Source organism: Piliocolobus tephrosceles, chromosome 7 (genome assembly GCF_002776525.5).
Source record: "Piliocolobus tephrosceles isolate RC106 chromosome 7, ASM277652v3, whole genome shotgun sequence".
NCBI classification, from domain to species: Eukaryota; Metazoa; Chordata; class Mammalia; order Primates; family Cercopithecidae; genus Piliocolobus; species Piliocolobus tephrosceles.
In genome coordinates, this window is record NC_045440.1 from 124,143,956 (window position 1) to 124,168,374 (window position 24,419).

The 24,419-nt window shown below is 39.9% G+C and overlaps 1 protein-coding gene across 4 annotated transcripts in view; it reads right to left on the minus strand.

The window, feature by feature from the left end:
- The window catches only part of SNTB1 (syntrophin beta 1), a 278,993-nt gene that overhangs the window by 144,303 nt on the left and 110,271 nt on the right, over window positions 1–24,419 (minus strand). For all 4 annotated transcript variants that reach the window (XR_002734198.1, XM_023224643.2, XM_031935905.1 and 1 more), the window contains one exon: window positions 14,529–14,745. Coding sequence is in view for 3 of the 4 variants with exons in the window: in XM_023224643.2 (XP_023080411.1) it covers window positions 14,529–14,745 (217 nt within the window). In the remaining variant the exon portion in view is untranslated. The remainder of the gene's footprint in view (window positions 1–14,528; window positions 14,746–24,419) is intronic.

The window sequence follows — 24,419 nt, forward strand, 5'->3', positions numbered from 1 at the left end:
AAAATGCAGTCATACTCTAAGTCTCAATGCAGACAATATCTCCAAAAGCCTAAACCTTTCCTATGCCTCCACCTACCCCTGTCTTCCATCAAGACATACCTGACCTCAGTCCCATTGACTCAGGACCAGTGCAATAAGCTAGGTAATAGTGGCCAGGTGTGTGGTTGACTGTGGCTCTGAGCAAAATTAATTCTGGAATACTTCTTTTTCCTCATCCCTCCAAGCCCATTTCATCACCAACTCCTGCCGATTCTATCTCTTTAAGTCTTTCAAATGTATCTAACTATTCTTCAGAATCACTGCCCTAACCTTGTAAAAGAAGCCAGGATTATTTCTCACCTAAATTTCTGCAACAGCATCCTAGCTGGTCTCCTAGCCTCTAGTCTTGCCTCCTATTGATCCATGCAGCCAGAGAGATCTTTGTTACATCACTCTAAGGCTTCAGACCCCTCCTAGAATAAAGTCCAAGTCATAAAGTGGCTTAGCTTTCATCATGATGACCTCTTCGGATTCATCTCTTGAGATAGTCTTTGTTTTGCTTTCTTTTTAATTTTTAATGTTTGTGGGTACACATATGGTATAGAGACATTCTCCTTATGAATTGCTCCAAAGAAACTAAACCTCCCATTCTTCAACGGAACTACCGAACTATATTTTTTCTTGCCTTAGTGTCTGTACTTATACTAGTTCCTTTGCTGAGAATACCCTCCCTGTCTTCCTATCTCAACCTTTGACCTGGATAACACTTACTTTATTATTCAAGTCTAGGCATAGACATCACTTGCTTTGAGAATCATTCCCTGTTGACAACACCCAGCCTGCTTTAAAAACAGAACTTTGGATTCGGTGTCCTTCCTGCGAGGGAGCCTCCATAGCATCCTGTACTTTCCTCATTGTCTTTCTATGATATTGTTTGGTTAATTACCAACTTGTAGATATTCCCTACCTAATGGGAAGCTATGTCAGGGCAAGGACTCTGTCATTGATGCAGCCTCAACATCCAGCAAAGAACCAAGATGATCAAAACTATCTATTGAAAAGTTGAAATTTAAGAAAAGGAGCAATATCTCAATCAGGTTCAACATACTAGCAATGTCAAAGTTCCTGTTACAGTATTGTTGAGAATCAAAGGGAGTATCAGCCAATAGATACACACCTTATATGTCCGCACAGGTCTTGTTTTAAGTGTATCTGCAGTGCTGTATCCCAAACTCATTCTCCACCAAGGAAATCCAAATTTCACATGTGTCAAAAGAAGAAAGAGCAGGGGTCTCTTTGTGATGCCCCCCTTTCTACTCTAGAATCTCCAGGCTAGGTTATGCCTGCGTGAATAGAGAATGCCTGCATGATAGCATTGGAGTTATTTTCAGAGGCATCATTATCTCTGCTTGAAAATCCTTGGGCAGCTTTTTGCAAGCAAAATAGAGTACAATTAATGTATCAAGAGAAAAGGATCAAGCCCTATATATCAACATTAGCAAAAATCCTTCAGCACCCAGATGGTCAAGTTTAACCTCTCAAAGTGCACACAGGAAACTAAAATTTTCCTGGAGTGGTGCTGATAGGTATGGATATGGGCTAAAATTAACTCATAAGGAGCCGTGTATTGGTGAAGTCATAGAACCATGTTTAGTGAGCCCTCTCCTCAAGTCTCTCTCAAGGTAAACCAGAGGTACTTAAACTCCTTTTTTAACTAGCTTATCATTGCCAGTGAAACCTCATTAATTCATTCACATTGATTAAAAATGTATGGTAATTAGAATGAATGCTAAAGTTTATCTAGGAAGAAAACAAATTTTCTTAAAACTAACAAGGCTATAAAAATATTTTTAAGCTCATTAAAATGAATCTTTTGTGTACTCTGTTATATACCAAGATGCAAATTATGCAAGGATTCTCATTGGGAAAAACAGTAGTTTGGCTATTCATGTTGATCTTCTGCCTCTTATAAGATCCAGTGCAAAGACAGTAAAGGAGGTCTAAACTCACAAGAGAATAAGACAGGCACAACATATTTGGAGGACAGACAGCAATGGAGCCGGGTTACTGCCTCTGCAGAGTGGAATAAGAGTATAAAATCCTGTAACCTAAAGGGCCACAAAGAGAGAATTCCAGCCAGATGTGAGTCCCTTGGCTCTGTACAACCTGCATGGGCTCAGAACCTCCAGAGACAGGGTAGGGGGGTGATATAGCCCTGAAAAGAGGCCCTTAATGAAGTCTATATGCTGAGTGTTGGGATTCTCAGAACAGTGGAAAGTGGGTATTCTCTCACTATCTACCCCCAATCCACACTCCAAAAGACAGAATGATTCTCCCATAAGTGACTGAACAGACCCAGGTAAAGCTTCTAAACACTGATATTTGCAGAATTGGGAGGGATCTCTTGGTAAGGATTGGTTCACCAAGCAATAATTCTATGTGAATTCTCACCAGTTGACATCCCCCTCCCAACTCCCCACATAGGTTCCAACATGTTTTTCTCAGTGCAAGAAATGAACAGATAGCAATGGATCACCAGACATTTAAGAAAACCTCCAGTAAAGAAGACAAAGATAAAAACAAACAAACAAACAAACAAACAAACAAACAAACAGAAAACAGTAAATGGAGGAACAAAGAATACAAAGAAAAGTAAAAAAAGAGACTATTATCCAAGAATTAACAGAAAATATGAGATCCAAAAAAGAACAAAATTCTAGAAAAAAAATTCAGAAAACAAAAAGACCCAAAATATGACAGGTGAAAGGTAAAAAAATATATTCATGAGAAGGATTAAAAAATACAGTAAAAAAAAATGTGATGTAAGCAATAGAGAAAAAAAAAAAACCACCTTACAACATCAATCTAGAAGTTCCAACATCCTTCTAACAAGACATGTGAAGAGACATAACAAAAAGAGGAAGACATCATAAAATTAATAAATTCCCATTGCTTTAAAAAATCAATCTTTTAGATCTATTTGGGTTTTAAATTATCTGCCTTTATCATTTTGATAACATTTAAAATTTCACTTAAAATAACTTCGAAAAGGGAGTGTATCATCTATTTTGTTAGGTCTGCTTTGAGTGCCACCAGGCAGTACTTCTTCACTTAGTCTCATTCAAGATGTATGCTTAAAAGTAATACAACCATTTAGCACTTGTTTCCTATTTCAAATTTCTGACTAATTTAATCCAACCTCTCTGAACTTCTCCTTCCCAACCACCATTAAAACGATTGCTGAAATGTTACTATGTATTCTACTTCCTAAATTTCTCAAATGCAGAGGGTCCACACTGTTGAATCTAAGGCTAACATCACCTCTCTTTGTATGTATACCCTTTCTATAGTAACAAAGTATTTCACATGGGTCCTCTAAGTGAGAAGCAAATACTGACATGTATGTATGTAGGTGGGTGGGTGGGTAGGTAGGTAGGTAGATGATAGATAGATAGATAGATAGATAGATAGATAGATAGATAGATAGATAGACAGACAAATAGATAGATATATAGATAGCTGAAAAAGCATGACCAAAATGGTGGCACTGGTGGTAGAGGGCAGTCCATAATTTCAAATGAAGGCGGTAAATTATCCAAAAAATAATACTCATAGTTTTTTGTTTGTTTTTAGTTTTAAATTGAATGGTAAATGTTTAACTTCTTATGTTAAATTACACTTGAAAAAATAGAATATTGACTTTTGTTCCTGATATACATAGCCAATTACAAGCAATTCCACTGCCATGTTTCAGGAGATTTCCAGTTCCAGCAAAATAATGATCTACATAAATTCAGGAATGCTTCTGCTACTGATAACCTGGGTTTTCTAGATAAAGTATAATAAGAAAAGTGTGCTTGTTTGTGTAATGCTGATCTTACAAGAAAGAAAAGGAAACTCCCAGGTGTCAACAAAAGGGGATGGGGGTGGCATTAAAAATCAGAATGGTGAGTATTTAAGCTAATAATAAAGCATCCCTGGGAAAGTTGGTAGGGGTGGGGTTGAGACAGGTAGTATGTAGTGGCTCAGGTAGTGGTGGGTGGGCTGAGGACTTAACTATCTTTAATTTGACAAATAAAAGATAGTTAAGGTATTGAGAACCCATGAGTTGGGAAAACAGAACTGAGGTCCCTATAAAAAGCCAGAAATCTCAAAAGGCTTAAAAATGTCTGTGAAAGAATGTCTTACAAAATAATCTCTGCTTGACAGCTTGACCTTCCAGTTCTGTCTCCTGGACTCCGAGTACAGAGGAAAAAAAAAATCCCCTTTTCTTGCACCCAGCAAGGAGGATAGTTTGACTGAAGGCTACATTTACCCCATAGTTATCCTGCCAGGAATTAAAGGATGCCAACATTAAGTCATCTATCATAAAAATCATACATGATTATATCATTGGCCACATTTTATAGATAATGTCTTAGTCTGTTAGGTAATGTCTTAGTCTGCTATAACAAAATACTTCTGACTGTGAAACTTATAAACAACATAAATTTATTGATCACAGTTCTGGGGACTGGAAAGTCCAAGATCAAGGCACTAGCAGATTTGGTGTCTGGTTAGAGCCTCATAGTGCCTATTATGTGTCCTTATGTAGCAGGAGGGGCAAATAGGCACCCTTGGGCCTCTTTTATAAAGGCACTAATCCTGTTCATGAGGGTGGAGGCCTTATGGCCTAATCATCTTCCACAGGCCCCATCTCTTAATACTGTCACACTGGAGAAGAGTTGTCAACATATGAATTTTGGGGAGACACAAACATTCAGACCATAAGATTCTGCCCCTAGCAAGCCCAAATTCATGTCTTTCTCACATGCAAAATACATTCATTCCATCACAATAGCCCCCAAAATTCTTAACTCATTCCAGCATCAACTCAAAAGTCTAAAATCTGAAGTCTCTCTAAATGTCGTCTAAATCACACGTAAGTGAGACTCAAAGATATGCTTCATCTTGAAGCAAATTTCCCTCCAGATGGAGGCCTGTGAAATCAGACAAATTATGTATTTTAAAATGCAATGGTGGAACAGGCATGGAATAGGAGAGAAAAGGAAAAATAGGAAGAAAGAAAGGAATAACAGGTCTTGACCAAATCTATACCCAACAGGGCAAAAATTGAATTTTTTTTTTTTTTTTTTTTTTTTTTTTTTTTTGAGACTCAGTCTCATTCTGTTGCCCAGGCTAGAGTGCAATGGCATGATCTCAGCTTACTGCAACCTCTGCCTCCCAGGTTCAAGCAATTCTCCTGACTCAGCCTCCTAAGTAGCTGGGATTACAGGCATCTGCCACCACAGCCGGCTAATTTTTTATATTTTTGGTAGAGACGGAGTTTCACCATGTTGGCCAGGCTGGTCTTGAACTCCTGACCTCAGGTACTCCACCTGCCTTGGCACCCCAAAGTGCTGGGATTATAGGCATGAGCCACCGTGCCCAGCAAAAACTGAATCTTAATTCTCCAGAATAATTTTCCTTGACTCAAAGTCCTGCCTTCCAGACACAATGGGATGGGGGTTGGGCCCCCCAGGCTCCAGGTAGCCCTGCTCTACCTGGATAGCTTTGATGGGCACAGTCAATGTGGCAGCTCTCATGGGCTGAAGTTGCATGCCTGCAACTCTCCCAGGCAGGAGTTCCACACTGATGGCTCTACTGGTGGGAGGTCTTGTCACTGAGGTGGCTCTGCCCTTATGGCTCTGCTCTTATGGCTCTGCTAGGCACTGCCTTAGTGGGGGCTCTCTGTGATGATACCGGCCCCACAGCTCTAGTGGGCACTGCCCTAGTGGGGGTTCTCTTTGGTGGTCCCACCTCTGTTCTCTTTCTGGGCCCCAAGGCCCCACATGGCATTCTTTGAAATCTAGGTGGAGATAGCCATGTCCTCACTGCTTGTGCACCCTGTGTATTGGTGTAGTGGCACCTTGCAGATACTGCCAAGTTTTACTACCTGTGCCTTTCAGAGGGTAGCCTAAGCCATGCCTGGGGCCACTTGAGCCACAACTGGGGCAGACAAGGATCAATGTAACACAAGGCACAGAGCAGAGTCATTAAATTGTTCTGTTCCCAAGGCCCTGGCAGCCTTAAATCTCCAAATGCCTTCAGGGTCAATCTTCCATTGTCTTGATGAATAAATAGCATCTGGATTCCACCTACTCATCCTAATCTCTTTATCAAAGGTTCATTTGGCTACACTCTTTGTGTTCTCTCCAGGACACATTTTTTTCATTATTTACAACAGGATCAGGCTGGGAATTTTCCAGATCTTTAAGTATTGCATCTCTTTTGATTATAAATTCCATTTTTAATCATTTATTTCTTCTTGCCTTTTACTATAAGCAGTCAGGAGAAGCCATGCCACACCCTCAGCACTTTGCTTAGCTATTTCTTCTGTCAAATATTCTATTTTATTGTTCATAAGTTCCTTCCTCCACAAAACTCTAGGACATGAACACAGTTTAGCAAAGTCCTTTGCCACTTTATAATGAGGATGGCCTTTCCTGCATTGTCCAATACCATATTCCACGTTTCCATCTGAGACCTAATCAGAACTGCCTTTACCACCGTATTTATACCAATATTCTGACCATGGCCACCTAGATAATTTCGAAGAAGACTGAGGCTTTCTTTATAGTTCTCCTCTTCTGAGACCTCACCAGAATTGTCCTTAAATCTCCTTTCACAGCAGTGTACCTCAAAATTCTTCCAGTCTCTATCCATTGCCCAGTTCCAAGACCACTTCTATATTTTTAGGTCTTCGCTATAGCAACACCCCAATTCTGTACCAATTTCTTAGTCTATTCAGGTTGCTATAAAAAATATCTTAGATTGAGTAGTTTACAAACAATAGAAATTTTTCTCTCACAATTCTGGAGACTAGACAGTCCAAGATTAAGGCACCAGCAGATTTGGTGTGTGGTGAAGGTGCGTTCCTCATAGCTGGTACCTACTATATGTCCTTGCATGGTCTAAGGGGAAAACAGGCTCCCTTTAGCCTCTTTTATAAAAGGGTACTCATTCCATTCATGAAGTATGAACCTCATGACCTAACTGCCTCCAAAGGTCTCATCTCTTAATATTATTACATTAAACATTAGGTTTCAATGTATGAATTTAGGGGGTGGGGGGACACAAACATTAAGACTATAGCAAAGAAGGAGCCTGAAAATCAGAGAGATTGGATGATTTACTTAAAGGGAATAAGTAACGGACTTACCCATATTTTCTATAATAACTGTAACCCTAGAGTTTTATTCACCGATACAAGCATGCATTTAATCTGGACCTGTTTTTACATATGTAAAACATTACTTATTATAGCACCATATACATATACTTTATATATATATTTTTCTCTTTCCAAAATATAATGTCAATCATGAGTTCTGGCAATAGTTTCCATTATGAAGCCACCATGATGTGCCCAATAAAGAATGAAGAAACTACATTCAGAAAATACATATTTTGTGGGCCTCTTAAAAAGAGAAGCACTTTTCATAAACAAAGGCAGAGGAGAAAAGACAGGAAAAACTACCTCATAAATCTTCACCCTCGATGCACTAAAGGAGGAAATGTTTCAACAGTATTCAAAGTTTAATAAATACAGTTGAGAGTTCTATATAAGACATGAGGGGGCAAGAATGTGCCCCCAAACACTGGGAAAAAGGGGAGGAAGGCTGAACTGGTAAAACGATTCCTCTCTTGGTAGCCACCAAAGACCATCTGTCTATGAATGTGCAACTAAAGTACTTCCAATCATCTAAAGCTCAACACAGGGTACTATGAGAACAACTTCAAGGAGCCTAGAATGAAAAGTGATTAAATTTGATAAACAAAACCCAAATCCACTGTTTTGTACTCACAGGAAGAAAGAACCATGTGAATTGAAGGGGATAAATTAGCCATGAAAGGACAGGGAAGGGCCACATGGGAAACCTCAGGCTATTTATGTACAGCCCAAAGGAGTGGGAGTCTTGGCAAAGCAGAAATTTACATAAAGGTCACCTTGGCAAGGCTCTCCCTGTCCTGGAAGGGAGGGCTTTCAGCTTACTTGTCTAAAACATACTTCCTAAGGTCTATTAGCACACCTTATATTGATTCCACACTCACCAAATCACTTTCAAGACAGTATAATTTCTTGTGTAGCTTATCTACTCAGAAAGAGTGCATTGCTCTGCTTTGGAAGTCCACATTGTTTGAGTTATTAATACTTAGTGTTCTGGCATTCTGCTCATATTCACATTTGTCTTTCAATACAGCCTGCTCACAATGACAGGGCATATAGATCCTCCCATGTGGGCATTTCCATCTATTTGACAATGGTGTTGCTCATCATAAGCAAATTTTGCCTATTTGGTTAATGTGAGTCAACCCCTTAGAGATGGATCCGCTAACACTATGCCAACTAAATCAAGTTTCTGATCTTCTGTGGCTGAAACTCAAGCACTGAATTGTGGTGACATCACTAAGGGTACCTTGTAGCAACGTATCCAGGCATCTTACAGGACTTAACAGATCACACCCCTCTGAATCACAGTGCAGCCTAGCAGAGGTTTTCCATTTCAAACCAAGACAGTACCTTCTGTGAATGTTTCATTTGTGCACCATAAATAGAGATGTACACTGTTTCCCAAGAAAGATGATGTCAATCTTTCCATAATTTAACCATGAAAATCTACAGTGGACTCTGTTATGCAGCAGTACAAAGAGTCATGACTTAAAGCCTCATAAACTGCCCATTGTAGCACAGCTGCTCACAATCCAGTGACAGGCTTGGTTAATGGATTGTCCTGGTTTCTTTAAGCTTCCTATGTCTGTCAGAAGAGAACTATGCTTTTATTTATTCCCTTATTCCCAAGACTATTTAGTGAAAGATTTTTTCAAAAGACATTTTTAGAGAAGAATATGAAAAACGAGCAGATAGATATACTATTTATCATTTATGAACAAAAATCGTTTTGAATGCCAAAGTTTTAGATATCTGGGGTAATAAAATGAAAACATGGAGTGTCTCAGAGCTCAGAAGGCTTATGACTTAGGAACTGAGTAGGCATGTAAGAAAAAAATCACAAGTTATTACGAAGCATGCTATAATGAACAAATTGACACAGAAGGTATAGCGAGACACTGATATCCGAGAAGAATGTTTATCCTGAGGCTCAAAGGGCAAGTAGGAAGTTGTCAGGAAGACAATTGTAGGAAATATACAAATTATTTAGGGGATGCTGGAACAGAAAGGATGAGGTAAAGAGGAGCTGAACAGTTAGGGAATATCTAAAGCCTAAAGAGGTTTTTATGCAATACTGAGGAGTTTCAATATGAGTGCAGGTGACAGCCAGCCATTTTGATGGAAGGGGTAAATTTCAGGTGTTTCAGATTCTCTTGGCTAGCTAGGTTCAGAGTACATGGTGGGAAACGGGGAAAGAGCAAACTACCAACAAAACACCCTGTAAGAAACACCCAAATACTCTCAGGGCTAAGGATGTGGGCCTGGTTCAGGGAAGTGGCTGTGAAGAGCTGAATATGAAAAACAAGAGATATTTAAGAAGTAGAATAATAAAAATATATTATAATTACTGACAGCCACTAGCAGTCACATATTCTTGTGGATTCAATGCCTGCTGGGTGACCTTTTTCACAGAAACAGCAATCCTGCCTGCTGTTCTATGGCTGTTTGTATTTGAGAAATTGGACATTAGAGTTTTTACTCAGACGATAGGCACCTGTGTGTCACCAACTGAGAGGATGAGCCCCAAGATGCTGTGGCATTTGTCATCGGTTCGCAGGTTTTAGCTCCCAGGAGACCATTAACTCCTGTCCAAGGTGCTTACAGTTCAGGCGAGCTGCTCTGCCAGGTGCTGAAGTTAGAGGCAATGTGTGTGATGATGCAGAAATTGGGCTTGAGGTCAGCTAGGCTTGGGTTTGAATCTGAGATCTACCATTTGCTTCAACTCTCATTTCTCAGCTAAGTATCACTGTCTATAAAGTAGAGAGAAGAGTTCCCACTACCTAGGATGGTTATTTGAATTAAATGAGATTCTTGCTTAAATTCACATATAAAGGATAGAACTAAGATTCCACTGTGTGTCTAGTTGACTCCACACTCTGCACTCTCTCTTTATCCGTCTTTCTCTTCATATTTAATGGATGCATTATTTTCATTATTATTTATCTTTGAAGAAATACAACAATGTCAGTTTATAGTTCCCTTTTGACCCAAGAGTTATTTTACAGAGAGCTTTTAAAAACCCATGAAAAAAGGGCTTTGTGTGATTTGGTTTTGTTATTATTTTCTAGTTTTACTCCACTGTCATCAGAGACTATTGTTTGTATTATTTGTACCTAATGGAACTTATTGCATTTTCTTTGTGACCTGATCTGTGGTTAATTTTGTCAGTGTTCTTTGTGGACTTGAAAAATAAGTGTATTCTCTATTATCAAGGTAAAGAGTTTGCAATGTATTCAGATCTACCTTATTTATCATGTTGTTTGGGTCTTCTAAATAATTATAGTAAGTCGTCCCTTACTTATGGTTCCACTTTCCATGGTTTCAGTTATCTGAGGTCAACTGCAGTCCAAAAATCAGTACAATAAAATATTTTGAGAGAGAGAGAGACCATATTCACATAACTTTTATTACAGTATATTGTTATAATTGTTCTATAGTATTAGTACTGTTGTTAATCTCTTACTGTGCCTACTTTTTTTTTTTTTTTTTTTTTTTTTGAGGTGGAGTCTTGCTCTGTCACCCGGGCTGGAGTGCAGTGGCCGGATCTCAGCTCACTGCAAGCTCCGCCTCCCGGGTTTACGCCATTCTCCTGCCTCAGCCTCCGGAGTAGCTGGGACTACAGGCGCCCGCCACCTCGCCCGGCTAGTTTTTTGTATTTTTAGTAGAGATGGGGTTTCACCGTGTTAGCCAGGATGGTCTCGATCTCCTGACCTCGTGATCTGCCCGTCTCGGCCTCCCAAAGTGCTGGGATTACAGGCTTGAACCACCGCGCCCGGCCTTACTGTGCCTACTTTATAAATTAAACTTTATCATAGGTATGTATGTATAGGAAAAACACAGTGTATAGAGGAGTCAGTACTATCCATGGTTTCAGTCATTTACTGTGGGTCCTGTTATATTCCTTCCATGAATAAGGGGGGATTACTGTATTTATCTGTGTCCTCTACTTGCCCTTACTTGGATGGAAAGTGGTATATGTTGAAATACCTAATATGAGTATGTTTCTTTCTATTTCTTCTTGCATCTTCTGCAGCTTCCGTTCTAAAAGTTGCTGTTTTGTTATGTGGTATGTATTCATAACTACTGGATGTTGCTTGTGAACTCTGGCCTTCAACATAAATCAATCCTTCCTTGTGCTACTTTATGGACATTTTACCTTGGACATTTTTTAGTCTGCATTTTACCTTGTCTTATATTAAGATCAAAATCAATGCTTTCTGTTGTTATTTAATAGTTTGCATTTGCCTTGTAAGCTTTCGCCCACCCTTGTATCTTTCACCTTTTAAAATCATTCTGTTAGGTGTGTCTCTTGCATTCAGCATAGAGTTGGGTTTTGCAGATTCCACATTTCTGAAGGGTACACCATACTCTGCTCAGCCTGTAACTGGAGTTTCATAAAATATTTGTTTCCTTTTTATTTTCTTCTCTTCCTCTACCATGGGCAAGCCTCACCTAGGCCCCCAATCTTCTTGTTAGCAGCAGTTTGGGACCTGTTGGGACCTGAAGTCCCTTCAGAACCATCTGGCTTAGCTGGATTCTCATGTTCGATTCTGCCCTGCTGGTTCTCACAACACAGCAGAACAGGCTCTCCCTCTCCCACAGGGGAAGCCCTGTGTATGATCATCACGGGTGGACTTGACGAGCACCAATATAAAAGTTTGAAACTTATTCTCCTCTACTGGCTTGACACACAGACTGAAGTTTCCAATATCTGGATTAAGGTCTGGCATCTCCCAAAATCGTCTTCAAAATATAATTAAATGACCCGGGAGTGCTGTTGTAGCATCTTAGTCTACTTCTGGGAGAAACCCAAGAAATCATCTATTCAAATTTTCTCCCTAGTGTATTAATTGCTCCTACAATGTCCCAGTAAGTTTTTGTCTCAGTTTGCATTTTTTTGGAAATGATTAACTGACACTGTCACCCTTTCTATAGGTATGAGTTTGAAGCCCAGCTAGACTATATAACAGCTATATAATGTTGAGAACTTATATAAACACTTTTTGTCTCAATTTTTTGTCTGTAGAATGGGGACAATGAAAGCAACTCACAGAGCTGTTAAGAGGACTAAGCGGAATTACAAATTCAAAGATTAGGCAGGTAATTAATTGAATTCTGTAAGTATAAGGTAATAGAAATGATGAGGAGAGTTCATTCCCTTGTCAAAGGAGAAAACTCTACTGAGCTCTGGTATATTACTGCGCTGCTGCATCAATGTGGGCCTAATGACATGACCAGTTCTTCCAACTTTTCTAGAAAAGCAGAAACTTGGCTTTTTAAATGTGAAATTTCTCAATTATTGAACATAGCAACTAATTCAAATTTATTTAAACACTAGATATTCCAAAAAAAAAAAAAAAAAAAAAAAAAAAACCCAACCGTATCTGTAGGCTGGGTATACCTATAGGCTGCCACTTTGCAGTCTGTGGTCTACATTAATTAGTATAATGCACATGATAGGCACTCAATACTACATGGAGTTCATCACATCTGAAAACTTTGACGTTAGATCCTTGGGAGATGGGACTTGTTTTATTGGGTGGTTAAAAGGCCAGGGAAAAGGAGACTTAGAATAACCAGGACATCGACTGCAGGCCCAGGAACTCTGCAGAAATTGTGGGGAACAAAACAGAGAACAGGGTGAGAGTGGACCAGCGATGAGCTCTGTGTCCTTCCTAATCTGTCTGCTCTTACCCCTCTTGCCGATACTTGCTGGCTTTCTTGTACAACTGGCCAATCCCTGTACAGAAATAACTAATACAGGAGGAGTAGGGAGAGCAGGGTAGAAGGATCTTGCAGCTGGCCAGAGCCAGAAGGGCCCTGGCAGCGTCTTTAGAGTGAGCTAACTGAGATGAGAACAAAAAAGACATTGAACTGGGAGCCAAGGAAGCAACTTTCTCCCTGCCCCTACTCCCATCAGCAACTCTGAGCCTAGCCAAATACTTTCTATTCGGGTGGGTTGCAGCTGTCCCACACACATTCTAAATAAGGGCCAGTCGAGCGGTTCCTATTTTTAGCACTGTAATGTGGATGCAAAGGTCACCAAGATTCCCCATTTGCTGGCTCAATACCTCACTCTCTTTATTTCTCTTGTTTTCCTCCTAAAATGTACGTTTTCTCTTCTACTGAGCTAAAGTAAGACTTCTGGGGGATGAGGGACCCTGAATTTTACTTCCTCTTGGCTGCATTCCTTATAATTGCCATGGGTTGGGTGATATATCTAGCCTGTGGCATGCAAAGTCATGTACCAACTTTGGGCAACAGCATTCCAGACTTGGACCAAAGCCACTCCTTTTGCTCTCTTGAGCATAAAGAGATGCTTAAAGTAGAAAATAGCCTTAAAGCAACTCTCATCTAACCCTCCAAGTATACAGTTGACAGCACTGAGGCCTAGTTAGGTGAATTTGCTTATTACTATCTAACATTAATAAGAAACATTACTGTAGCTTATATTCATGGAAAGTTTCCTGTGCTGAGCACCTTACATGGTGCATTAATTCCTTTTGTATTGCTCTAAAGGAATACCTGAGGCTGGGGGATTTAAGGAAAGAGGTTTATTTGGTTCATGGTTCTGCAGGTTATATACCAGCATCTGCTTCTGATGAGGGCTTCAGGGAGCTTCCACTCATGGTGGAATGGGCAGGGGGTGCCAACAAGTTACATGGGAAGAGAGGGAGCAAGAAAGAGAGGGGAGGTATGCCATGCTCTTTTAAATAACCAGCTCTCACTTGAACTAATAGAGCAAGAACTCACTACATCAGGGTGGGCACCAAGCCATTCATGAGAGATCTGCCCCCATGACCCAAACACCTGTCACTGGACCCCCATCTCCAACACTGGGGATCACATTTCAATGTGAGATTTGGAGGGGACAAACATCCAAACTATATCACATGGATTTCCTAATTTAATTCTCACAACCCAACAAAGCATCTCTTTCAATTATTCCCATCTTAGAGATGACAAAACTGAGGTTAAGCGGTTTAAGAAACTTGGCCTAAGTCATGTGGACTGGTAATGAGCCCTGAAGACATTTAGGATACTGATTCTAGTTCTTCAACTCTTTCCAGATCCAGTGCTCAGTGTATAGATTCTCTCTTCTCTGTCTCTGTCTCTGTCTCTCTCTCTCTCTCTCTCTCTCTCTCTCACACACACACACACACACACACACACACACACACACACACACACACTATTTTCAGCATGGCCCTTTCATGCTTTTCTTTGGAAGCCATGATGTGTTTTCAGAACATGAGGGCAACCTGGTGAAAGCCCCCATTTAGCCTGAGAGGTCAAGGAGCTGCTCAATACAGCGGAGAGTTTTGACCCTGTTTACCTGTTCTCAGGGTCGGCCAAGGCCACACTCCGAGTGACGTAGCACATTTTGAGGGGGATGCTTTTCCGGTCTCTGTGGAAGGAGAAGGACTGCGATGACGGGGGTTCTGAGGTGCTGCCCCCTAATCGAGGAGATTCAGGCGGAGGCGTTTCCCACCCAATCTCGGATACTGGGGATCCTTTCTTCACATAGGGCGTGGCTTCTCGCATGTACTTCACTGCAAGCAAAAAGATAATAAGTGCTTTTAATACATCATGGCTGAATTTCTGGAAAGTCTGATTATGTTTCTGAAATAGACTTGAATTGGATAAGCTCTTAATACTGAACTTCTTAAATTCTCAATGAGATTCCGAATTTCTGTTCCACGCAAGGTAATTATCTTATTATTTAAATTATATAGCTCTGTGGATCTTAGAACTTGCTGTTATGATGTCCTACAGTTGAGAATTGTGTCTAGCTTTTTTCAACTGTGACAACTTTTACATTTTCTGATTTTAAGTTTTGCATTCTGGGAAAAAGGCTGAAAACATGGGCACAGAGTGAGAAAGTATAACTTAGGCTAAATATACATTATTCAACATAGATGTAAGGAATATGGCGGCCACATTCATTACCCATGATGCCATTTTTCTGTTGAGAAACAATCATAGGGTTTTCAATTTAATAGTGTTAAGGAAACATACAAAGAAATACATATAAGAACACATTTTGTAGTGGAGAAAATGTGTAATAGCAAAAAAATTATTTGTAAGAGCTGAAAACTAGAAATGTAAATATCCATTGAACAGGGACAGAGTAAATAAATTGTAAGACATCTACATCATCATTTAAAAAATGAAATATATCTACATAGATAGTTAGATAGATAGATAGATAGATAGATAGATAGATAGATAGATAGATGTGTTGATGTGGAAAGACCTGTAAGATCTATTATTAGTGGGGATAAAAGGAGAAAGCAATATATATACTATAATATCTTTGTATATAAATTCATAAATATATGTGCTTATACGCCTACAATTATTTCTGGGTAGAAATATAAGAAATTGTTAACACTAGTTAGCTATGGGAAGTGGAAATAAAAGCCACAATTAAGAAATAGGTTTTTACTATTTATTTATTAGTCTTTTATATCATTTTTATGTTTAACCATGTGTGTGTATTACCTTTATAAAGCTTAAGGAAACAAAAATAACTTAAGAAAACAAAAATAGCTTACGAGCCAAGTGGAGGAGACTGAAGTTCTGCTCTTTGATATGTTTGCCTTGGTATTAAGAAGTATTTTTGCCTATTCTGAATTTGAGCATTTGGTCCTTAGACAGCTTTTGAGTTGACAGGGCAACGAGATTCTTGGAACATGCAATACAAACTTGCATATTCTTCTCTCTGTCACCCACATACTCTGGTTCTCTGCTGCTTGGGGAGATTGGGCTAAGTCCCTCACAGGTGTTTGTTATTACAAATGGCAGTGAATTGGAATGACAGCAAACTAGGGGGCATTTCCTCCAGATCTTTGACGAATCGGTTCCACCAACTAGTGGCTTCCCTGTGCAAGACATGAACAGGATTATGGAGACTACAGAGATGAACAATACACTCCATACTCAGCGTTACAAAATCATGGGTGACTAGAGTGGATGCTGTTGGTGTCCCATCTAGGACCCTTTTCCTATAGCCTAGTTGCTGTGTGTTGGATGAGAACAACTCATAGCTGCTCCTCAATCTTGGCTCAACAGAAGTCGCTAAGCTTCAGAGGCTGCAAAGTCACTACCCAATCACCCAGACAGATGCTCTGCTTCTCAGAAACCCACCTAAGATAGGACATAAGACAAAGTACACAAACTATGGCACAAAGTAGAATGAGCTATGTTTTATAAAAGGAATAAAATGCCTTGGAAGAACCCATTAAAAAAAGGATCTAGGAGCATGAAAGAATTCAGGTTCACAAAAATTCAATCAGCAGTTCAAATATACCCAGATGCATGTAATATGGACCTTTATTGAGGGACTCAATCATATCAAAAATAGATGTATTAATACAAGACAGAGGAGCAGTCATTTAACACCAAATATATTGTCAAAGAAGAGTTCAGGGTTTTAATTGAATATAAGTGCAATTAGGAGAAAAGAGCTCCATGGTTGCTCCAAACCTGTTAGCACAGGTTGCAGTTACAGAAGGAGAAATACTATTCATGGACTGTGTATTTTAATAAATATTATTTATTTCTGGGCAAAATATTTAAAGAGGAACACAGACATACCCACGAGCAAATGCAGAAATTTAGGGGGACATATTTAAGCTGTCTGAGGCTGGAATAAATATACTTCTTTAGAAGATCCTGAACTTTTTCATCTGGGAAAGCATTTTAGTAGAAGCTAGAACACTGCTTAGTTTTGTATATTGTAGAATTATACTAGTGGAAATATAGAAAATTCAAGTATCAGCTAAGATGAGTTGAAGATTTTCCTTTGATTGCATTATTATGCTTCTGAGTGGAGTAGGGATGAGTGTTGCAGGAGTGAGAATCCAGGAATGCTTCATGGAGAAGGTGGCATTTGAATTTGGCCTTAAAGAGTAGCTAGGACTTTAAAAAGTAGAGATAAGAATAATAATCCTTTCTTTAGATAACATGCTCTGTTTTATAATTTTTATTGCAATTCCATAGAAAAGGTAAGTCGGGTCTCAATTTGGAAGGATAGAGAAAGGACATTTGCAATATACATAATGATGTGCCAAGTATTGAATCAGGTGCTTTACATATCTTCCCACTTTAAGTTTCAAATGACCATATAAGGCCTCATTTTATATACAAGGAAATAAGGTCTAGAAAAGGTATGGATAAGGTATCTTTTATTTACTGAGCGTCCATGTGTCCACGAGTTATACAAGAAAAATATTGCTATCTCTTTCAGACCTGCTAGAAAGAAATGCCTTGTAGGGCTATTCTAATTCAAGTGAACACTAGCAGTTTGACATAGGTAATCTCTTATAGGTTAGTATTATTGTATATATCAGCACACTGATGCTCAGAATTTTAGCTTACGTAAAGTTACATGGCTAGTAAGTGGTGTAGCTAGAATTTGATTTCCCAGAGATAATATTTTCTCATGAGATCTGGCCAACCACCTAGATGAAGGATGCAAATGACAAGCTAATAGGTTTGAGCTTTATTCTACAGGCAGTCCTGATAGTTATGGTGATCTGTGAGTGAGAGAGTGGCAGAATCAAAGGTTAGCTTTAGAGAGAACTCCTGGAAGGTGAGATTGGGTGTACTTAAGAGAAAAGATTAGAAGTAGATCCACCATTTCCAGGGCCATAGGGGTTTTTGTCAGAGATAACCCAAGGAACACTCTGAATCTCCATATAAGGCAGGAGGAGTTCCAGAAATGTGTGGCTTTATCCATTCCTGGGAAGAAGCATGAGGAGTATAGCAAGTCTTAGCCTGGAAGCAAATATTTGCCAAGTAACCATTTCCTATGTGACACAGCACTAGGGGAATTTCCAAAGGAGAGAAGACATGGCACTGCCTTGAAGAAGGGATATCCCATTGGGAGTAATATTCTGCATATAGTAATCCTTTTAACTGGCCAATTGAAAATAAAGACAGAAAATATAAGGTAGGTGTGATAATTTAAAAATTTCACTCATTCGGTCAAAACTTATCAGTCAGTTTTCATGTGCTAAGAACTGTGCTGTCCATGAGGTATAATAAGAAGTTGTCCATTATTAAAAGTCTAAGCCAGGAGGAAGGGAAGTAAGTAGATGATATGAGTGCTTATGTTAAATCTTAAAACTGATTTAAGGAAATCTCAAGCTCGACAAATCTCTAGAGGCCTTGAAGAGTCAAATGCAAGTCCTTTCTGGAGGAAGGCAACTTCATCCTAAGCTTCAAAGAATCCCTATGAATCATTTTAAAAGGCAATGAGCAGGCATACAAATCAAAGAGAATGTTGCACACAAGGAAACAACGTACCACGTGCAAGAACCAGCACTGTCTTTTTTCGTTTCTTTTTTTTTGGATGGAGTCTCACTCTGTCGCCATGGCTGGAGTGCAGTGGCACAATCTTGGCTCACTGCAAGCTCCACCTCCCGGGTTCACGCCATTCTCCTGCCTCAGCCTCCTGAGTAGCTGGGACTACAGGTGCCCGCCACCACACCTGGCTAATTTTTTGTATTTTTTTAGTAGAGACGGGGTTTCACCATGTTAGTCAGGATGGTCTCAATCTCCTGACCTCATGATCCACCTGCCTGGGTCTCCCAAAGTGCTGGGATTACAGGCATGAGCACCACGCACAGCCTGACAGCAGTAAGTCTCACACATACTACAAAGCTATAGTATGTTTACAGAGACAAATGAAAGCTTGAGAGAATCTTTTAGAAATTCTTTAAAAGTGATTTAACATAGTGATAAAAAGAACCAAACAGAATGTTTAGTAATATTATCAGAATTGAAACCTCCACAGATAGACATGTCAGAAGAATGGATTAGGGAACTGTAGATAAGAAATTTTATAGAACGTAGCACAAATATACAAAAAGATGGAAAATATGGGATACAGATGAACAGACGTGACGGATAAAGTAAGAAAATCTAAATCTGTTTAACTGGACCCTCAGAAAGGTAGAGTATAGCGAATATGGCAGAGCCAAAGAATTTTCCTGATGCCAAGACACCAACCCATAAGTTCAAGAAACCTAATTTGGTTTTGCTGAACAACGCCTGTGAACTTCACCACCAAGAAAAATAGAAATGAGGTATCATTCTTTTTTATACTTTGGATAGGGTAATGGCTTAGGTTTTTCTGTGTTTCTTCTGAGAGCTTTAGATATCACCTCCGCTTTTCACTAGTATTGGGAGGAAATCTTAGCAAAATCCCTAAATGAGTCTTGAAATCTCCAGAAAACAAATTTTCAATTTCAAGGAATTAAATGAGGCTAAAAGACTATCATTCCTGTTCCTAAAGAAGATATACTGAAGTCCTGGTAGTTTTTTTCATATCTATCCTGAGGGAGAATAAGTAACATCCACACATCCATTCTTAAAATCCCTTTGTCCAGGAGTTCTGATTTTTGTTGATACGTAAAGAAAATAGAGAAGTTTGTTACTGTATATAATAAAAAAAAGCAAACGAAGATTGACATTGGACTTCTCCAAGAACCCATAATTTCTGGTACAGAAGAAGTAATAAAATGGTCAAGATGGCCCTTCTTGCTGGAAGAGACTCCAAGTTATTTTTACAAGGGTTGGCTATCAATTGTAGACATAATTCTACTGCCAAGCACTCCTGCTTCCAATCACCAGTTGAGGTCTGAGACTAAGCAGCCCCAGGCAGGGAGTGAAAGAAGGGTAGCCATGCTTGGGTGTGATAAAGCAGTGGCTCTAATTGGAAATAGAGTGTGTGAAACCTTTGTGGTTCTCTGTGTGTTAGTGTTCTGAAATTTCTACACCTGGCAATCAAAGTAGTTAGGATATCATCTAATTCAGGGAAGGGAAGGTGTTGCCTAAGAATAGATTTATCTACAATAGGCAGCCAACATCAGTGTATTAAGTAATACAGGAGTTTGTTATTTGTTTATCAAAAGTCTAGAGTGAAAGAAAACGGCTGCTAGGGCAGCTCTGCTCGCTGAAGTTGTCAGGGACGCAGGCTTCTGCTTCCTGACTGCTCTGTATCCCTGGTGTGCTGTCTAATGATCCAATACGGCTGTTGAGTTCCAGCCATCGCAACCAAATTCCCATTAGTAGGAAGGACAAAGAAGTGAAAAACACACCATCCTTCTTGCTTTAAGGCCGCTTTTCAGATATTGACACACTATTTCTGCTTACAACCTGATATGGTTTGAATATTTAGCCCCTCTAAATCTCACGTTGAAATGTAATCTCCAGTGTTAGAGATGGGCCTAGTGGGAGGTATTGGATCATGAGGATAGATCCCTCGTGAATGGCTTAGCACCATCCCCTTGGTAATGCGCGAGTTCTCACTCAGTTGGTTTACTTGAGATCTGGTTATTTAAAAGAGTCTGGGACCTCCCCATTCTCTCTCTCTTTGTCCCATTCTTGCCATATGATGTGCTGCTCTCCCTTTGCTTTCCACCACGAGTAAAAGCTCCCTGGGGTATCACCAGAAGCCAAGCAGATGGTGGCACCATGCTTCCTGTCCAGCCTGCAGAACCGTGAGCCAGTTCAACCTCTTTTCTTTATAAATTACCCAGGCCCAGGTATTCCTTTATAGCGATGCAAAATGGATTAACACACAACCCATTGGCCAGAACTTACTCACATGGCCACTTCTAGATGGAAAATATATATATATTTTTTATTCTTGACAGCTCTTTGTCCACCCAGCTAAAAATGGTAGGGAGAGGTGGCTACTACTGTGGAAAATGAAGAGAATAAATATCTGGAGACAACTCAGCTTTTTCCAGAGGAAGGCATTCCTAATTCTCTCAGGACTTAGCATAAATAGATTTTATAACACATAAATACAAATAAATGTGTTAGAGCAATCAATTAAAAAATGATGACCATGTTCCATATACTTTGCTAAGTGTTTTTTGTGTGCTAACTCATTTGAAACTCACAACAATATAGGCATTATAATCATCCCCCTTTCACCAGACACTACAATAGAGAGGGGTTAGGTCATTCGCCCAAAGTCACAGTGCTGGAAAAGGGCAGAAACACGAGATGAATCCAGGCAGACTGGTCCTAGAGTCCTTAGGTTCAATCAGGAAGCAATACTGATTCTCACTCTGAAAAAAAAAAAAAAATTGTGTGTGTGTGTGTGTGTGTGTGTGTGTGCGCGCGCGCGCGTGTATTTAAGTCAATATTTTTATGTGCTGGGAGAAAACATGCAATTAAGAGGCTGTTGCCTGTAACATGAGAGAGTTTGATTTTGTAAGCTTGAACTATTAAACTATGGCATTTCAATAAATGCCTTTTAAGACACTATAATATGTATTCATAATAGAGGGTTTAACCTGGCAGAACTGAACCACTAGCGTCTGCATAATTACACCTCCATGTGCTTACCAGCAGTGATTTCAGGCAAAGAGCTGTTGAAACTGATTAGAAGCAGCCAGGCCCAGGTTCAGGGTGCCTAGTAATCAGAACTAATTAATAAACCATGCCCTTTTTGGGCATCGTGATTTAAAAGCTGTGGTTTAGCAATTAAAATTCCAATCTTCAGTTGTAAGAAAAGGGGCGGAGAGAAGTAAGAAGTGGTCTTCAAACCAATAATCCACCAACCACTTTCAATATGTTTGTGTTTTTCATTTGAAGGACAGGCAGTTGTGAAGATTTCAAAAGAGCATTCAGTAAAGCCCAAGTCTGCTACGGCTCCAAGTTGCCACAATTAAATCTTTGTTGGGTTGGCCAGATGACATTTGAAAGAAAAAGCAGCACACAGGCTACTAATGAGGAAATGCTTTAGGCAAATCCAATCAATTCTCCTACCAGACTAGTTTCTAAGGAGCCAGAAAGTCCATCTGATATATTCAAGTTTTCTTAAAAATAACAACAAACACAACAACAAAAAATGAATTTCCAGATTATAGGAGGGAAAAAAATTCATTGTTTTAGAGGATGTAAACACAAATGTGCAGTTTGAAAAATCTGATTAAGGAGAAAGGGGATTAGCTGGAGGTAAGACACCTGGGTATTCAGACTTTTGGTGAAATGTTCAAGTTGGGGACAGGCTGGTGACAGTGGGACTTGCCAACAAAATGTAATACAAGATTTACCCTCAATGGCATTTTCCCAGGTCATCTTAGAGAGGAAAGATGCAGAGAGAGAGATCATGAATATTTTCAAAAAGACCAAGAAATGATGAAAGAGGTAATATGTTTCTCAGAAGTTATAGCTAATGTCTCGAGAGGCTGAATGATGCAGAGGAAAGAGAATTGGCCCTGGGAGTCTGAGACCTGGATTACAGTTCCAGCTCCACCACTAATTAGCTCTCCAGCCCTGGGCAAGTCACTTCCCTTACCTGGATCTCATTTTCTTTGCCTGTCAAAGGAGGGAAATAAGGTCCCTACCCTTCAAGCATTCTCTGATTCCTTGGGAAGCTGCCTTTTCTGACAATATTACCAAAAAAAAATGTGTCTTACCTCATCTTGCTATTTATGTCATCACCAAGAAATAGCCCTGTTCAAATGTGTGCCAAATTCTAGACAGAGGCCTTAAGCAGATGTGTCTTCTGACTTTTTTTTTTTTTTTTTTTGAGACGGAGTCTCGCTCTGTTGCCCAGGCTGGAGTGCAGTGGCGTGATCTCAGCTCACTGCAAGCTCCACCTCCCGGGTTTACGCCATTCTCCTGCCTCAGCCTCCCGAGTAGCTGGGACTACAGGTGCCCGCCACCTCGCCCGGCTAGTTTTTGTGTATTTTTTAGTAGAGACGGGGTTTCACCCTGTTAGCCAGGATGGTCTCGATCTCCTGACCTCGTGATCCGCCCGTCTCGGCCTCCCAAAGTGCTGGGATTACAGGCTTGAGCCACCGCGCCCGGCCGTCTTCTGACTTTTTAACCAAACCCTACAGGCACCTGACAAATAGGAATATAAGCCCACATTGAGATTATGTTCTCAAGTTACTTTTTCTTAGGTTTGGCAGCATTATCTAGAAGAATCATTATATCATTCAGTTACCAATATTTATTTTACTTCCATTCTGCCAGCTGAATCCTGGCATAAATACATCTTGAAGGGAAGAAGCACCTGAAGGATGGCCAAAATGTTCTGAAGAAGTCATAGGACATTCTTGGAGAAGGGACTGAGCTTTAAAATGTGGAGTCGAAAGTAAAATAAACTAGGTATGAATTTGTTAAGTAATCTTTGGCCTCCAAAGAAAAGATTATCTCAAAATTATCCTATTTTAGACTAATCCACTCATTCAATGTGACCTACCTTGATTCTTCAACAAAGCAAGATAATTGACGCTAAAGTAAGGCAATGTACCCACAGAAAGTATCCCATCTCATGAGTAATCCTACATCCATACAGAGCACAACGATTGGTTTAGTTATTAATTAATTCAACAAATGTTTAATGAGCTCTTGCTGTAGGGAGGGCCCTGAGTATTGGAACAGTCACATGGAATAAGACAGACTGGCTCCCCACCCTTAAGGTGCTTGCATTCCAGTACACATGTGCCTGTTGCAGCATAGCGTGGAGACATTCAACACTCAGACAATATAGGGCATTGCTCAGAAAGTGACATGCACTAGAGGACGGGAGCCTGTCCCCGTTTATACAGAGCCATTCACCATTCTGGCACCTGCCTACTTCCTGACCTAATCTTAGCTGACTTGTTCTCCATGGTTCACACACAAGCCACAGAGAAGTACTGTTTAATTCTCTGAACATGCCATGTTCTCTCCTGCCTCTGTTCTTTCCACATGCAGTTTCCTCCATGTGGAAACCTTTCTGGAAAACTCCCTACATCCTTTAAACCTCATGCTGGGTAAGACCTCCTTTTCCCAGTGCTCCTGATACCTCCAGGCATGCCTCCCTTAAACACCAGCTGTGCTTTGTAGCAGCTTCCACTGATACCAATAGCGTCAGGACCGTAAACATCGTGATGATGGCTTATTCCACACCAGGCACTGTGCTGATCAGCTTACCAACATTTTAAAAACCCTTATATTTATATGCAATTGTTTGCATAATAGGTCTCTCTAGTAAAACCATAAGGTCTTCAAAGTTGAGTGACTACTTTACAAACTCTAGACTCTGGAGCCAGACTATACAGTTCACATCCCAGCTCTGCCACCTGCTAACTATGTAAGCTTGGGAAAATTTCCTTACCCTTTTGATAGCTTCACTTTTCTATGTGAAAAATGAGGATGCATAGCCGTTCTTACCTCAGAGAATTGTTATAAGGTTATGAGGATTAAA